General features: G+C 39.9%; 1 protein-coding gene across 1 annotated transcript in view; it reads right to left on the bottom strand.

The window, feature by feature from the left end:
- Nucleotides 1-7,112, bottom strand: part of LOC124163248 — a 91,893-nt gene extending 84,781 nt beyond the window's left edge. The window contains exons 1-4 of the mRNA XM_046540008.1: nucleotides 6,736-7,112; nucleotides 6,057-6,140; nucleotides 5,876-5,973; nucleotides 476-630 (exon numbers count right to left, since the gene is read on the bottom strand). Of these exons, the coding sequence (XP_046395964.1) occupies nucleotides 476-630; nucleotides 5,876-5,973; nucleotides 6,057-6,140; nucleotides 6,736-6,864 (466 nt within the window). The 5' untranslated portion in view covers nucleotides 6,865-7,112. The remainder of the gene's footprint in view (nucleotides 1-475; nucleotides 631-5,875; nucleotides 5,974-6,056; nucleotides 6,141-6,735) is intronic.
- Between the last annotated feature and the right edge of the window lie 10,677 nt (nucleotides 7,113-17,789).

Raw genomic sequence — 17,789 nt, 5'->3', positions numbered from 1 at the left:
AGAGATGCCTCGTTGAGGACATGTGAGCCAGAGGCCCTTCCCCAAAAATGGTGGCACCAAACTTAGGAAGCTTATCACTCTGCTCCAAATCCGTTGGAAATTTTGCACTCCGTAATTCGTCATGGTACACTACCATTCAACGAAATTTGAGCAAAATTTGAGTTCGACACTTCACAACTGCTCCTTGCCATAAATGTTCCGAGTAAAGGTTACGCAATTTCCAGCCTTGTAATCTAAGATCACAATTGTAGATTAACTCTACCAAAAAAAAATAGACGAGACCCCAAATTATAGACTGATTTGGACCAAAAATTAGGAATAATGTCCAATCTAGACCACATGAAACAATTTCAACACCCTATACATTCTCAAAATGCCTCAAAGGATGCCAGACAAATATTTATACAAACAAATCCACATATTAATCAAAGGCCCATAACGAATAAACATTACTACTGGTATATAAAATACTCACACTGACAAAAAGCTGCCCCTTTTACATACTCCTTGGGGTAAACACAATCGTATTGGTTGTTGCCAAGTTGACACAGGAGTATCTTCTTCTGAAAACCATTACATGTTGCTTCCACAGGAGGCACTCCCATCTCTCGGTACACGAGAAAGTCACACCTTGTATTCAAAAAAACATAGGAAATCAGATATTTTGCCAAGTTCAAAAACCCATAATTTGGTTGAGGGTGAGGTATTAAGTCTCCTGCTCCTCAACTTCAATTCTCTATTTCTTGTTTCCCCTAAAACACACATCATATTTCTTCTAATCCATTCAAGTACTGTCACCTGTCCAAAATATACTTTTCAACAAGACCATTTCTAGCTTTAGGTGGTGTTTTATCCTGCTTAAACCTATCAAATCCCAAGCAACAGAAGTACTGTTATGTCACTCTCGGATTCTTCTATCACTTCTCTGGTTTTTACATTGACTTGTTAGATATTTGTAGCGTAACACCTCAAGTGTCTTTCATTTCTGCCCGTTGGTTCTCAGGATATCGCACCAAGAGTGAGTGCATGCCACCCCAGGCAGACATTATGGGTGCCACACGGGTTGCATACTATCAATATTCATTGATCATTCTCACCCGTTGTAAAACCATTAAATTCTTTAAATAAATTTGAAACGTCATTACAACATTGATAGCTATATTTATCACTGCTCATTGCCAAAACGGGCTTAGTGGCAGTGAATTATTCTCCATAGGTGCCTCAATTAAATTCAACCGAATACAACCCTCAGTATATTTGTGTACCATTTACAAATAAGACATAGAAGTCAATGGGTTAATACTTCAAAAATATTTCGACGGAATAAATAAGTTCTATGAAAAATCACTTTTTCAAAAACCCAATTCCACAACACACTCTTATCCCTCTTCAGTGACAACTCCAGCGATAGCTTTTCACAGACCATGAAATAAAACTTCTATCTAAGCTATAAGTTATCATTTTCTGTAACAAAAACTTTTTTTTCATCCTTAATTCCATAATCTCTCCTCAATGTTGACCACACTATTTCATTGAAGGCCAACTGTGTGGCACAACAATTGCCCTCTGACATATTTGGACTCAAAACGGGGCATTCTTCATCCAACACTGACTATCCCCTCAATAAGAAGATGGGCGCTTCACATTTTAACATTTTTACTCTTCATCTGTCAGAGGTGAGTGACACAGTCAACACACCACAGTTGGACATCATATGCCATTGCACAATGTAACCACTACGTTGAGGTAGCTGGTCAATTTTTTTATCACTTTAAATATTTATTATTTATCAATTGCCACATTGATTAAAAAGAGGAATACAGACTCTTGGATTTTACATCCCCTTTACATTCCTTTTTTTTTGTGATTTTCACTAAGGAAATGATAATACTGTACTATTGAAAAATTTGGACATCCAACACCATCTGGGTCAAGGATGTGTCAAAATCTTACCAAACATTGGACAATGAGGCATTTTTTTCAGTTTTTTTTTTTAAAGGTATACTAGTCTTTCCTCAGCAACCTATCTTACTTGTCCTATCTCCCCTGGAACCTTAGTGTATGGTAGGATTCAAATGTATTGCAACTAATGAAGTGGCGCCACTTTCGCCGCAGTTTGGAAATGGAGTTTCAGTATTTTCTATTGTATTTCTATTATTGGGAGGGAAATTTGAACATTGACGAATCCTGCAATATTTTTATAACAACATCATTGAAGGGAAATGTATGCGGGATATGTGCAATGTTTAATACCAAATAAATTGTGCAGCTCGTGCTAGATAATAAAACCGCCTCCAAAACGTCAATTTAGTTTCGGTCCTAAATTGGGTGATCCGTCAAAGAATATTTTCTTAAATTTAACGCTGAAGCTTTTCGATAAGGGATAGTAAACATAAAACATGTATATAAAATATCTTCCGCAATATCGCAGCAAGTAATGCCACTGCATGTTAAAATTCAGTTTGATTTAGAGACACTGGAAGACTGGTTCGTTCCCTTGCAGAACTTATCAAAGCTCATAATGAAACACCATTGGAGTCAGTGAGTGAGTTGGCCTAGTGGTAAAAAAGAGGACCCACCATGGTTGCAACCTGAAGTCGGTGATTCAAACCTCTCCGAAATATTTTTTCAGACACTTAGTATGGCAGTGGCATATTTTTCTCATCCACTTATATATATAATATAGACGAGGTTCAAAGATGATGTTCTCCATGTTGCTCTGACAGATATCCATTCTCAATTGCTCAAGAAAATAAGTCTAGCCTGTTGTCTCTGAGTCTATCGCTACTCCCAACCTAATGCACTAACTAGGTCTAGACTGTGCACTGTAGTTGCAGTATAATTATGGGAGGGATCGAGTCCGCACAAAAAACATTTTTTTTTCATTTTTGAAAAGACTTATTCTTAGTATCAACATAATCTATGCAAGTGACTCAAGAAAAATTCAATACTGATTTTTTTCTAACAAGTAAAGTTACCCAACTAAATGTAAATTTCGAAGCAATCTGCATAGCGAAAAACTTCACATACCATGAAGTAAATTTATGAGCTGCAATGCCGGAAAATAACAAAAATTCCAAAATGCTTGCTCCAGGGAAAGCAATTACATATATCAAATTTAATAAGCACTCGCAGTGTAATTCACCCACTTTATACACATATGCGAAGAAAAGAACCAAATGACAGTCAATCTACAAAATATGACATTAACTTTGTCACCATTAATTGTCATAGCGTTAAAACAAGAGCACAAAAATCAAGTATAAATTTCAGGTTGCAGACATGATGATACGAAGAGAGAGTTGACTTACAAAGGATATAGGCAACATTGAAGCTTATTCTCCAGTATGTAAAATCTACAACTGCGATGGGATATGTGGTGGGTTTTTTCTAGAACTTAAGAGCACATATACACATTGCCCTCCCTGAATTAACTGATAGAGAAATAGAAAGTGTATACTGTACAATTAAAGTACAAAATTATATTACTTACCTTTTAGAAAATCAAATTTCTGCAAAAAATGAATTTTCGCCATTCAAAATTTTATAATGACAGCTGTGTTAATATGCATAAAAGTGGATGAGAAAAATATTGATTAATATAATAATAAGGGATGGTCGGATCGGATACCTCGGATCCAAATATCCGTGGATATTGCCCTTCATCGGATACAAAGTCGCGGAAGACATCGGATCTGGATCCCAAGTTACGTAGCAGAATGTCAGCCGTGGAAAATAAAAAAGGCAAAATACGACTGGCACATAGTGAGACTCTTCGCAAGAGATTGAACAATCATCGGGGGAATCTCAGCGTCGTAGGATAATAACCACGTCAAAAGTAACTACGTCACAGATTTCAGAAAACGACCCTCAACCGTCCATCAGTCCGTGCCTCTGTTTTTTTTCCGAAATCACAAGGACCATTAATCATTGTATTCATTATGAGGGGGTCCAAAACCAGGGGGGAAATTTTTAAACAACAGGGTACAAAGTAGAGGGTTTCAAACTAATTTTAACACCCTTCATTTAAAAAAAAAACTATTTTTCAAAATCTATTGTAAATTCATGATTTTTCAATATTTTGTTTCCTTATATGAAGGAAAATACTTGAATAATTACCTACTTCTTTTAATAGCAGTATTATGAAAATGCATTTGTATCCGAAAATATCCAATCCGAAAGATCCGGCTCCGAAAATCAAGGAGTATTTCGACTCTTTCGAAATCAATTTCCAATAGAGAAAATTATTTCAGGTTTTCATTTGTATGGCCAACTACAGTCCAGCCAGAGAGAGTTGTCCAATGACAGTTCAAAATGATTCATTGAGAACCCTGCACCAGCACGGTTTGCAGCCAACCTCTGTCCCCCAAATGCACCTCACACCCTCACTTAGTCATGCAACGTTGCCACATCCATATGATGCACCGAAACAAGCCTGAGTCGCCAAAACAAGCTCTTTCTTCCAATCACCAAAGCAAAGGATCCTTCCTTTGGGTCCTTCACGCTTGTCGTCCTTTCTGACTCATTTCTTAAAGGAAGCATTTTGTTTACATGTGAGGATGGCGTTTCTTACCTGGCAACCTTTCCCCTTCTGCCTCCAATCGGACAACTCTCGGTGGCCAGACTGTAGTTTTTAAATACTAGTAGCCTAAGGTCATTTCCGTACTCTGAAACCATTTGATAAATTTTTGTGAATTTATTTATTATTTTATTTTATTTATTATCACACTCCCCCGTAAACAGCACATGACGGCCTTTTACAACAAGGGTTTCCAATATTAACAAAGTACAACACAAACATCCATGCCCTGGATAGGGATCACCTACCCAGGCGGGATTCGAACCCGCGACCTATGGTTTGGCAGGTGAGGACTTTACCCCACCGACACCGAGGCCAGAATTAGTAAGGATGGTGCAAATGTAGGGTGTTGTTAGCTACATCATCTTCCACCTAAAATAAGTGGTTAATGCAGTGCGTCACTAATCCTTGCTTTAAATATTTGAATGTACAAGTGAACTTCTTAGCCTTTGTAATACCTGTATAATAATGTAATGTATATGAATTTGAATCAGCAATGCAACTGATGTTTAAGATTTGCTAATACTCTTCCATTATGCAATACTACCTATTTTTAGGGAAGTGACTCCAAATATTGCCGTGACTACTTCTTTTGGGCCATAATTGGGTCAATTCTCATTTATCATCCCATTTGGAAAAATAGGTTATATCCTGGCTATAGCCCATACATACATGTAAATGATTAATGGGATGAATTAACTATTTTTAGTATCTATTAGTTGATCATCATTTTAGTACATAAATTGAGCACTAAATTTATCTGCCAACTTATGTGCATGTGCAATGAAGAAGAATGACTTGAGAAGCTTTAACAGGCTAAAGAATTTTTCAGTTTTAGTTCTTGTAATTTGAGGTGATTCACGGTCATTATTGCAGTAGATGACAGTTTAAGACTTTTTCCCTAAGCGAGTGTCATTAGAAAAATAGTAGGAGTGAAACTTGCTTTTACTGCACATGATGAGACATGTTTGCAGCAGGAATAATTTGGCAGGTATGAGTCGTGCGTGATATGACCCGGTAGGTACGACACCACAAGTATGCAGCAAGTATGACACCAGTTGGCAGGAGCTTTGACGCGACAAGCTTGCAGGCTTGTCATGACTAACTTGTAGCAAATTTGTAACTATGCCGTGACAAACTTGTGGCAAGTTTCGCTTAGTATCTTGGAGGTTTGAAAAAACAACTCGGAAACAATAGTAAAATGCTCGTTCTCGCGGAACTCGATTAACGAGGCAACTGACACTGTAGAGACGTTGCCACGATCAATTGAAAATTAATTCGAAATAATTGACTTACCTGTACATAAATGACATCACCCTCATTTCAAGATCTCCGCCCCACTCCCAAGGATTTTGCATCGACTCAATGTGTTCACCCAAAGATACTTCTCCAACCTGAAGATAAATTAATACCATTTGCTAACTACTGCCAAGACAATACGCATTATTTCAATGTTTTCAAACAACATTCATCTCACCTCATCAAACAGATCCTTGTGCCTCTGCATAAAGCTGACACAAGCCGATCTTACTTTGGTATGCAATACTTGAGAGTGAAAGACCTGAAAATGACATGCGTTAATACAACGGACGCTGTAATAACTGTTTGAAATTAAATAATCATGATTAAATAATCATGATCTGCAGAGAGGGACTTCCGCAATAGTCGCCAACTTCGCCCTTCCCATTTGGTTATGTATGCGGCATTGCCATCAAACACTTTTATTTTGACAGACGGCAAGAAGGTTTTACTCCTAGTAAAAGTACACCAACATAGTGCACGAAAATCATTGAGAACTAATAGGCACACAACAGAGCGATTCCTAAGAGGGACCTGTTGTTCCAAAAATTACGGAGCGCTAATGCGTGAGCGAGACGCGTCCTCGACATGAACACAAACGCCAAGTACCGTTTTCAACGACAACACAAAAATAATGTGGCACAAGAGTTAATAAAAGTCTTGCAATTATAAAAAAAATTAAATAATTTCGGACACAAAAGGAAATTAAAATGACGATGAAAATAAAATATGAAGGCGTGCTTAGTTAAAAAGGGCCCCATTACCTCGCGGGTATCAATGAAACAGTAAAGACAAAATAAGAAGATACTAGATAGCTAATGTTTGGTTTGGATCACCACGGGTTAGTGAGAACTCGCCTGCTCGGAAACAGCCCTGAAGAGACACGAGCCATCCTTAGCAATGAGCTTTCGGAACAAACCCTGACTCTCCAGCCAGTGGTCCATAGGATCACGCATTCTCAGCACTGAGTGATTCCGCGACGCCATTTCACTTGCACACGTTATTCACTCGAAAATATATTTTCAAAGTGATGCCCGTAATTCTCAGTCACATTCACGTAAATAACCGGAGGTTCCAATTGTAATATTTACTGCCCCAATCAGATGCCAACAGTCCAACATTACAACAGCACCAAAAGCAACTCTCGATCAACTTTCAACGAGAGCGGAGCAGCGTCACGTGACCTTCCGCAGACCGTGAACGCGCGCCACCTGTTGACTTCCGCAACCCAAGTGAATGGCGCCGGTCGGAATTCTCTACCCGGAACGCAACTCCCGATCCATCTATATCGATGGTAATTATTTAGGTGAGTAGACGATGAACATGACTCTTTAGTTATCCCCTTCGTTTTTCCTGAACGATGTTATTGTAAGCCAAAACCAAACGTTCTGACTCATAACCGAACTTGCGTTCAACTGCTTCAATCGAGATAAAATCAGTTAAATATCACCCAAGGTATGAGTGGAGTAAGTGAATTTTGAGCTGTCTTAATTGGTTTCTTTGAGGATGACTGTGAAATCGTGGCGTGCATGCAAGGTGAATTAAATAGTAAATTAACCTCCAAATCCTCTCTGATATTAATACGCAATATACATATATTCTTGAGGTTTTTCAGGATGCCTCTATTTTATTACAATACTTTTTGATGGGGAGTGGTCAGAATTCATGGCTTTCATCGAAAATTTTACTTTTGATTTGAACTTAGAGTACGATTCCATTTCCTTAATGTAAAAAAATACTTGGTAGTAAAAAATATTTCAATTATCTTTATTTAAAACAGTATACGATAATTTCAAGCTACTCTTTTCCGTGATAGTTATTCCTCTTTTTCTGAGGATGGATATTATGTTTTGCGTTGATTCCAGCCATTTACTCCCTGTCTACATGTTGGTTATACTTATTTTACATTCATAGATTGGAAGTGCGCCAGAACTGAAGCTTGTCCAAGTGTCCTGCGTTTCCATCGGCCTTGAGGCGGTGCTCCTGAGACTACGAAGATGCCTGTGCCTTTCAATATGGCATAAAAAGGTATTTTTGCTAATGAGCAACTTCATTTTTAAGGTAGTTTTACACGGGCCACGTAATTGTGCAGTATGACGTGTGTACGAATGCGCAGACAAAATTGTGTCCTGTAAAGCGGTGAATTGCTAGAACACGTGCAAGAATGCTTGGACTTGGGATAGCAAAATAGCCCGTTCTAATTTCGTTTGTGCATTCGCGCAATGTCATGCCGTAATGAGAAATTAATGCAGTTATGACCTGTGTAATCATGTCCCCAGCGTGAAACGACATTAAGGATTACAGATTGCCTGCCTTGAAGCACGTTTCGGGTCCATTTGAAAACCCTTGGAGAGACCCCGTCGTAGAGGGACAGGTATTTTATGAGATGGATTTTATTTGCGCGGGGAATCCCAAATCCCGCTTGGATCTTCTTCAGGGAGCAATGGAATTTCTGAGAATGTTTTCGCATTTGCTCGCGTGAAAAGGACTGGTCGGACGTATCTTGTGTTGATTCCCGAGGTTTTGTGCGTAAGCTATCAGATTGAAATTCTCGGGTTACATTGGCTTATTATTTATTTATCTCCATTATGAACATTTTACTTTAATGGTACCGTTATGTCATGCGCAAGTACTACGCAAGGGATTCAGGACACGAGTGATACTGGTGGCTTGTGAGTCATTGTTTCTCGGTGAATTCCCTCTTTTTAAACGGCCATCGTGTATGAAGTTCTTGGGGAAGGGAGGGTTAGAAGGATAACTTATAATCATAGCGTTATCGTCGGCTTTCGGCCGTATGAATGAGTGCAGTTGTCAAGGAGACCACAAGTTTGGAAGATGCCATATCCCTTCCCTCAGAAACTTAGTTTTCTTTCCACTTCTGGTGCATATCAATCGGTTTTCATAAATGTCCGCAACGAAGCGCAAAGCGATCCGTTTATCGTCAACATTTGCAACAGCATTAAAAAGTTATGAATTCGATACATTTCATCATCTCGAATTCGAATTTTACAAATTAAAAATCATTATAAAATATTCCTCATTGCAATTCGTACCGGTGTCTGTTAGCGACGCCAGTGGCGACTTTAATAAACCCACTTAAAAGCGTGGTTGCTGACAACGCATCTGGAGGTCGACTGGGGAATCCTCGATTGCCAAATTATACGTAGGTATAGTGGATAGAATGTTATTTGATGGATATGGCGACCGACGGCAGAATGTGTCCTCCAACAGGGGGGGGCTATTGCAATACGCTAGGCCGTGGTTAGAAATATGGTGCGAAGGGGTTACTTGCATTTCCGGGTTTGCACACCCAAGACTACTCGCAAATATTTCGGGGGGTTTGAACCACTGCCTTCGGTTTTGCGTTTTAATGAGATTTTCCGCCCCCTTCCCGTCGTCGCTTTCTTTTGCGATTATGAGAGGGTACGCCAATGTGCCTTGCACTGAAGAAATAATGTCTGCGTACTGTATCACGATGTCGCTACCCTACATTACTGGAATGCATTACTTTGCCTTGCCACCAGACAAACTTTCAGAGAAGTCCCATTGAGAAGAGCAAAAATTAACCGCAGATCAGAAAATGAGGGCCTCCAATAGAAAATAAGTCTCCAAATATACCCTGGCAGGGGCGCAGCTAGGAATTAAGGCTAGCGGGGGTTTCAGGCGCAACTAATACTGGGGTGCTTGGGGTATTGCATACCCGCCAGGGTTAACGGGAGAAGCGAAGGCCTTCCGCCGGAAAAAATTAAGGTAAATTATTCATAATGGTAATTTTTCCGGCCTTCTGAGGGATATTTTATTGATCCTTACACTATTATATAAGCAATATTAATCCAGTTAGGTAAAATAAATTTAACTTAAAAATTTCTGTGAGTTCTGGGGGGGGGGGGGGGCGCTTCTCCCCTCGCTGCGCCACTGTACCCTGGGACACGTCAGCAATCGAATAGTAGGTGTCTTCGTCCCGATCGCCAAGTACTTTTTTCCGCTCCAGCAGAGCACACCTTTTAATTCACCTTAAGCGTTCATTTCAAATAATTACGTTGATTATTAAGAAAAAAATTCATTGTTCCGCCGTTAGGAGCGTGAAAATTGACGACAGTGTGAAGATTCTGCGTTGATATGGTGTCTCGGCATTGTCGACCCCGGAAAATGCATAATAGGGAAGTGGATAGTAGTTGGGGGTGGTTTCGTGTTGGTGAGTCATAATTGGTATGTAGGGTAAGGTAATAATCCTCCTAAGAATGGAGAGAGCTTTGAATGTGAGGTTGAGAACCCATTTGCGAAGGCTTCTCAACCTCACATTCAGGGCCGGCTCATTTCGAGGTTTTTCTTCCTACTTGAAAAAATAGGTTCCAAGTCTCTGCAATCGGGTCTGAGGCTGAGGGGCGCGTGGCTAATTTTAAATGCGTGTGAGATATTTGCGGGGGGATGGTACTGCAAATTGGAGACCCCTATGGAAGCGTTGAAATAAAGTATATGCTGCCACTTCGTTCCATTTTCGCTCGATCGGTGTTCAGAAGTGTGTGCAGTGAGTGCAGAGGGATCCATTAATAGAGTAGTTTCCTTCATCAAAGAAAACGAAAGGCATTGATTGCGATTCGTTACCCACCATTAGTGTATTCATAATATACAAATTATTTAATTTTATAAATCCCAGTTCAGACGAATGGCAATGGTCAAATTTAACCGCATTTGAAAAAGGCCATATTGGCGCCCATGCGATGCCACTCCACGTGACGTCACAGGGACCTAGTTTCTACACGAGTGGATAGGAGTTTTACATCGTCTGAGATTACCAATGCATGCATGAGGCACTGAGCTCAGGGAAACATGTCTTAATAATCACCTATTAAAACTGCCTATGGTCGGAAAGTTTCCTTCGTTTGATAAGGTATTAATAATCCTTATTTAAGCTAAGCGCTACCAGCTAGCATGGTACTCTGCTACCTGCTAGCATCATGCGTCGTATCAGCGCTCAGAACCTCGCCCCAAGGTCTCCTCACTTGCGGCAGCGGGAACCAGAACGACGTCACACGGGAGTTTTCCCGGCAATCATACTTAGCCGTCGCGTTTTCGCGCGCTTGAAAATTTTCACTTTCCATTTAATCGCGAAAAATAGATATCGTCATTTAAAAACCTAAAAGCGTGAAATACGTACTCAAGGAGTAATAATCTTTCTATTTAGGCAATAAAAAAATAATAGGAAACCACCCTATTCCCATAGTTGGCAAAAGATCATCGGTGGATTCGGGGGCACGTCCCCCCCCCCACCCCCCCCCCCCCCCCCCGCAGAAGCTTAAAAAAATGGACTGGATTTTTAACACATTAGTGAATAGCGTCCGATATATCGGACGCACGTATTTAATTTTTTTCTGGGCTCCAGATGACTTGTGCTACATTTTGATACGATATTAAGTTCAAATGGATGTCTGTCTTCACCGTCCTGCTAATATTTTAGCTGTCTCCTTGAATTTATCGACTCGAGAAGCATTTATGTGAGACAAGGCATTGGAAGAATTTTTGAGTCACCTGCACGGGGTAAGTAAATTATTTTTTATCGTAGTATTTAGCTAAATATGTTGATAACTTTTATCTCATTTTTCTTCTAAAGGATGATATTTTTACTTTCTTTATTATCAAGTTTATCTGTACTATTTTGAATCTTTGATCAACACTGAAAACTGACCGTCCGATATATCAGACTATTCATATTATTTTAACTAGGTATTGATTGTAAAAATTTAAAAATTGCTGAAATTAGTTAAAATGAACCTTATTAACCAGAATAATTACTTTCTAAACGAAATTCATATTATCATAACGTTCGTTTTGTTTTATGTATTACGCAGCCTTTAATCTTTTAATTTCATTTTAATAACTTGTGTTATTGTTAAAAATGTTAAAATAAAGATAATATTTCGCATAGTATCTGTTGTACATGTGTTGTTTTTAATCTAAAATATAAGAAGACCGTTTTCCTGTCAGCCCTATTCAACACCCCCACCCCCCAAAGAAATAAATCCTGGATCCGGCCTTGAAAAAGATTATTTGCACTCGCGAGAAATAGCTTTGCAAAGTAGTAGGTTGATAGCTGTACATATTATAAGCTGATCCTCCTTGAAATCTAGATCGCTACCCTGTCCGCGTCGTGATCTTGTGGGGCAATTTAAATGCACACTGTGTGACAGCCAGGGTCGTCTATACGTATATGCCGTTTCACACGGTGCACGCAGGGGCGGCCTGGCCAGGTCGGCTGCTCGGCGATCGCCGAGGGTCCTTAAATCAGGGGGACTCGCGCCTATTAGGTGGCGTATGTGAAAGGTGCAATAGGTACACTTAAACCAAATATTTTTTCAATTAGAAAATGTTACGTTTTTAATTGATTGATTTATTTACAACATACTATAAGTGTAAAAAGATAACACGGAAAATAAATTAAATTAAGCTGTCTGAAGATAATAGAGAATCTGATGCATTTTTGAAAGGGTTATTATACGATTAGGTTATTTTAGAGGTTTTTTTTAAGATTGCAGTGTAGTTTCAAGGAAAAAGTTCCCTATATAGAGAATATAACCTCAATGCATTAATAAATTTTATAAGCTGTGAAATTCTCAGTCTTCGTAGTATTTTTCCTTGGGCTATTGATGTCTTTTTAATTAACTTTTATCTAGTTTTTAAGAGCCGGAATAGCGCCAACATCCATTTCCGTGCATGCAATTTCCTAAACTTTTCCGGGGGAGGACCCTCCCAAACCCCGGTAAAGAAGGGCCCCATCATGAGCCCCAGCCGAAGGCTGACCACATCACCACAGACCGCTCCTGGGTACTCGTCATTGCGCCATCTGACGCATTTACGGCATGAAAAGGTATTTTTGGTATTAAGCAACTTTAGTTTTTAAGGTAGTTTTACACGGGCCATGTACTTGCGCAATCTGACGTGTGTACGAAGGAGTCAAAATTACGTCGTGTAAAGCGGTGAATTGCTAGAACGCATGTCCCTGATTGTGTAGAGCTGTATTAATTTTTCCTTTTTTAGTCCAGGTATTCATAGTACTTATCACTCCCCTTTTAATGTCTTATTTGAAATGAGTTAGGTGTATAAGTTTTCATCATCAGTATGTTATCAATAGTAGCAACTTTACCGGTTGCACGATAAAATTATCATATTGATTCTCCTCGAATGATATCACTTCATTTCAACTTTCGCCGTAATTTTCTATTCTTACGAGATGCAATGTATTGCTTCGTTTATTCTCTCAACATTTATATCGTTGGCAAGGTTCAGTATGGATATCCAGTTACTCCCGTCGGGATTGAAGAACCAATCATAATTGAAAATATGGCACGGTTAAGCGAAAATATGTTTTATTTGAATGATCAATTATTTCAGTGTTTATCACAATGAACAATTGCTTTGTCCCCCATTTCTTCCCTTCCAACCAAAGGGGGCCCGAAGGGGATTTCCTTCAGGCCCCCTTTGGTTCCGGTCGGGCCAATACCACGCACCCTCGAGGTTAGGGCAGGGCCTTGACCCTTCTCTGGCCCCGTTCATCCTCACTCAATCCACAGCTTGCAGGCCGAGATACCACTCGCGAAAGATGTCCTCCACTGAGAGGTCACAGCTAGCTGCACTCGAAAGACCCACAGTCCCCATCAACCAGCGGCTGAAGGTGGCGATGGGACCCCAAGCCCTCACCACTACCATCGTGGGAGACAGGTAGAAATAAGCTCCTCCTCTCCCTCATCTTCTACGTCCCCCAGATAGCATCCCTCCGAGATGTCGCTGGACGCATCCTAAGAAAATCTCATCATCTCCCTCCATCGCTGCCTCAGCCAGGACCACCTGGTCCTCCTGGCGTCGGAAGCAGCAAAGAACACTGCCCATATTCACTCTTAGCAATGGCTTAGCGAAAATATCTCACGGCCAAGCAGCTACTAGGGTCAATTGAGGAACCCGACCAGTGGTCTCCATGGAAGTCCCATTGTTGCTCAGCGCCAGAGCCTTGAACATCTCATCCATGGTAACGAATGAAGGGGTATTTGAAATCAATTGTTGCCTACGACGTGATTGAGATCTTTGGATAATCATAAGATTTATAGAATATAAAAGGACATACGGCTATAAAAAATAATTAATCCTGTGAAAAAAATTATTTTGTTTCAAATTGAAATCCTTCGGTTTTATTGATTTTGTAAAAGTGTTCCCATATGAGACCATCATGAATAATCCGCAGCTGGTTCAATTTAATTTTCAATGAAGCTGTTTTATATCAATTATCGTTAGCGGAGGAAATCAAGCATAAAAAAACGTAGTTTTAATACTCACATATTTTTAAACAATTGTGATCAAGGTAGCCGTGATACTGGGATTGTTGTAAAGGTTACTTACGGATAATCGCAGAAGTTTCCTTCCTCATAAGAAATTTTTTTTTCCTTTCTGTAGAAACATTAAATTATGGTTTCGCTAGTAGTGGGCCCTGGTCGCTTCCATAGCGGCGAGGGTATTCCCTTTCCCTCCCTTCCTTCCCCATCCCTACCCCAGAGTCGTCGTCGGGCTCCTATCGCCGCGGCGCACAGTGGGCTGAAATAGAAAAAAAGCTGGACAAAACCTCAAAAATGATTTGTTTGGAGTGCGGAATTTGAAACTTTGCACAGTTGTTTTCAATACATTTTTGTGTTTTTTGACGCAAACCGTTTTTCAAAGGTTACTTTTTTAAACAAATTACATGGCCTCGAAGTTGGACAAAATTTGGCCAAGTTTCGAATTGGATTTTTTTCGGAATTCAGCATATTAAAACTAATGCCACACTTTCTGTAGTAATTCAGTTGAAACAAAAATTTACTCTTTATTATTATGCGGTTTATTATTTTTAATTCTTGGCAACTTTCACGACTCAGTTGTAATATTTGTGGCCGATACGATACAAAATTTCGAACCCAGTTTTTCGTCGAAATTTTGTGTTGATGTTGGATTATAATAAAAGAATCACAGAATTGCCTCGAGATATTTACAGAACATATACAGCAAAACCTATGAAGTGTGATACCTAAAGGAGAATTGCGACCGCCTGCGACGCCGAAATTAAGATCGATTTTTCGAACGTGCGGCACAGTTCGGAGCTCACTGTTGGCCACGGGGAATATCGTGCTCGACGGACGTTGGAAAGAGAATCTTTTAGCAAGTTAATTGTGTATAAGATGTTCCACATTTACTTTAAATTTCATATAACCTAATTTCTTCGCTGCCTTGCGTTATTTGTCGTCGATACGATAAAAATTGGAGGACTCTGTTGTTCGTCGAAATTTTATGTTTATTTGGTATTATAAGAAAAGGATCACCGAGTTACCTCGAGATATCTACGTTAAAATTACATCAAACGTTTTACAGTGTCCATCCAAAGAAATAAACTACGACCTCATGTTAATCGATGTTTTTACCTCGCGCGTAGTCCGCGGCAGCACCCTGATGGCATGGGATGCCGTGACGCGGTGTACATTGCAATTTGCTATGTACAATCTTGTAGTCTTAGATGCGGATATATTTAGCTTTAATTAACTGTGATAATTGCCTATAAGAGTACGTGGTTAAACATTGCATGGCACGCCCATTTATTACATGATTACGTGGTTTTGATGATTTTTGGATGACAATTTGTTTATTTATTACGTTGTTTTTATTTGGCATTAATTTAGACCAGTATTTAAGATTAATAAGATCGCAATTTTACCATGTATCTTGCGGAAAAAAATTTGGACCCTCGCGTTAGATTGGGTGAGAATCAGCCTGGCACCATCCCCCAAACGCCTCACGTAATTATTGGATGGTCCCTCATGGAGATTAACACGAGCTACGCTTCCGTATAAGAGCACATACAGCCAACTGAATGTGGAGCGCACTCTTCATATTGGTTCCTTTATATATTCGATATTTTCATAGTTAGCTCGCAACCTTCATATTCATCCAAGTTGTGTATCAGTGCCGATCGTACTTTGTTCTATAAGATAACTTTCGAAAACTTTTTCACTAATTATTACGTATTTATGCAATTTTCTTAATGGCAACATTCATGTTTATACACCTCTCTCAACACATTTTCCTCATTCGCCATAAAATGCATGAGTGTACCTTCGATCATGCTCTAAATATTAGGAGATAATTTGAAAACAAAAAACTAGGTCGCATTTATGACTTATAGCGAAGTGAAACGTGCAAAACTGTCTGAGAGAATCGAATCTTATGTTGAATTAGTTATTGTGTTTATTCGTGAGCCCCAGTGGCGCCGACTCCATGGGGCCTGAGGGGGCCCCAGCCCCCCCAAAAATTCGTTACAGATGTGAGGAAAAATGTGTCAGACTTGTCGATTTTCCCCGGAGTGTCCAGATATCGAGATTCAAGTGATCAGGGTTCTAATGTAGATCAAATGACTCTTCTAAAATTCTTAAAAAAACTTAAAATTCACTACTTATAAAATTTACCGGGGCAAGGTCCCCGGTTTGGGCCCCCCCAATATTTTTTGTAAGTCCCTGGTGAGCCCTGGAGTAGATATTCCGTGATGAAAAAAAATTTCCCATCCTTATTGTCGTGCATCACAGAAGCCATCGGAACGAACCGACTTTGGCATGCGTGCCTGTGTTTGCTGTTTAGTATCAGACTGCTCCAGGGAGGCACGTGGACTTGGGCTGCTAAGATACTCTGCAGGGTGCCTGCTTAGCTTTTTTCTAATCCCACACATCCGAAAACTATTAATTTCATTAAATAAGCTGTACATTTCGTTTGCACATTGCTGACATTTATAGTCATCCCTGGATTTAATCAAAATGGCCGTCGTCATTATGGGTCAATTTCCATCGGCGCGCCGCGGCGGTTCTTTGGGAATATTTCGATTTTTTTTAACTTCAGAGCAATGGCGGTAACAGTGAATACTATTCGATTTTGATTAAATTTCGGATATAAGGCGCTGATCTCAGTCCACAACTGTAAACAATAGGGTATTTTCCTTCATCGAAGAAAATGAAAGGCATTGCTTGCGATTCGTTACCTACCATTAGTGTATTCATAATATACAAATTATTTGGTTTTAGAAATCCCAGTTTAGACGGATGGCATTGATTGCGATGAAAACGAAAGGCATTGATTGCGATTCGTTACCCACCATTAGTGTATTCATAATGTACAAATTATTTTGTTTTAGAAATACCGGTTTAGACGAATGGCAATGGTCAATTTTAACCGCATTTGAAAAAGGCCAGATTGGCGCCCATGCGATGCCACTCCACGTGACGTCACAGGGACCTAGTTTCTATACGAGTTTTACATCGTCTGAGATTACCTATGCATGCATGAGGCACAGAGCTCAGGGAAAAATATCTTAATTATCACCTATTAAATTGGGCTAAGGTAGGAAAGTTTCCTTCGTTTAATAGCGTAATAATAATTCTTATTTAAGCCAAGCGCTACCTGCTAGCAGCCTGGTCTCCTATATCCTCGCCCCAAGGTCACCTCACTTGCGGCAGCGGGAACCAGAATGACGTCACTCGGGGCTTTCCCGGCATTCATACTCAGCCGTCGCGTTTTCGCGCGCTTGAAAATTTTGACTTTTCATTTAATCGCGAAAAATGGATATCGTCATTTCAAAATCTATAAGCGTGAAATACGTACTCCAGGAGTAATAATCTCTCGATTTAGGCAATAAAAAATACTAGGAAACCACCCTATTAAGGGAAAGTCTTACGATAAGTACCCGTGAGCTAGTTTTGTCTTAAATGGATATATACAGTCGCTGCGCGGGAAATGATTCCGGGGGAAGGGGGACTGAAGCCCCAAAAGTCCCCCTCCCCCTGGCTTTGTGCTTCGCTCTTGGAATCGATTGCGCATTTATTAGAGTAGCCAGTCACCATGTGGAAGAATCCAC

Source organism: Ischnura elegans, chromosome 8 (assembly GCF_921293095.1).
Source record: "Ischnura elegans chromosome 8, ioIscEleg1.1, whole genome shotgun sequence".
NCBI classification, from domain to species: Eukaryota; Metazoa; Arthropoda; class Insecta; order Odonata; family Coenagrionidae; genus Ischnura; species Ischnura elegans.
The sequence above is the reverse complement of the archived record's forward strand: the minus strand, read 5'-3'. Positions and strand labels throughout refer to the sequence as shown.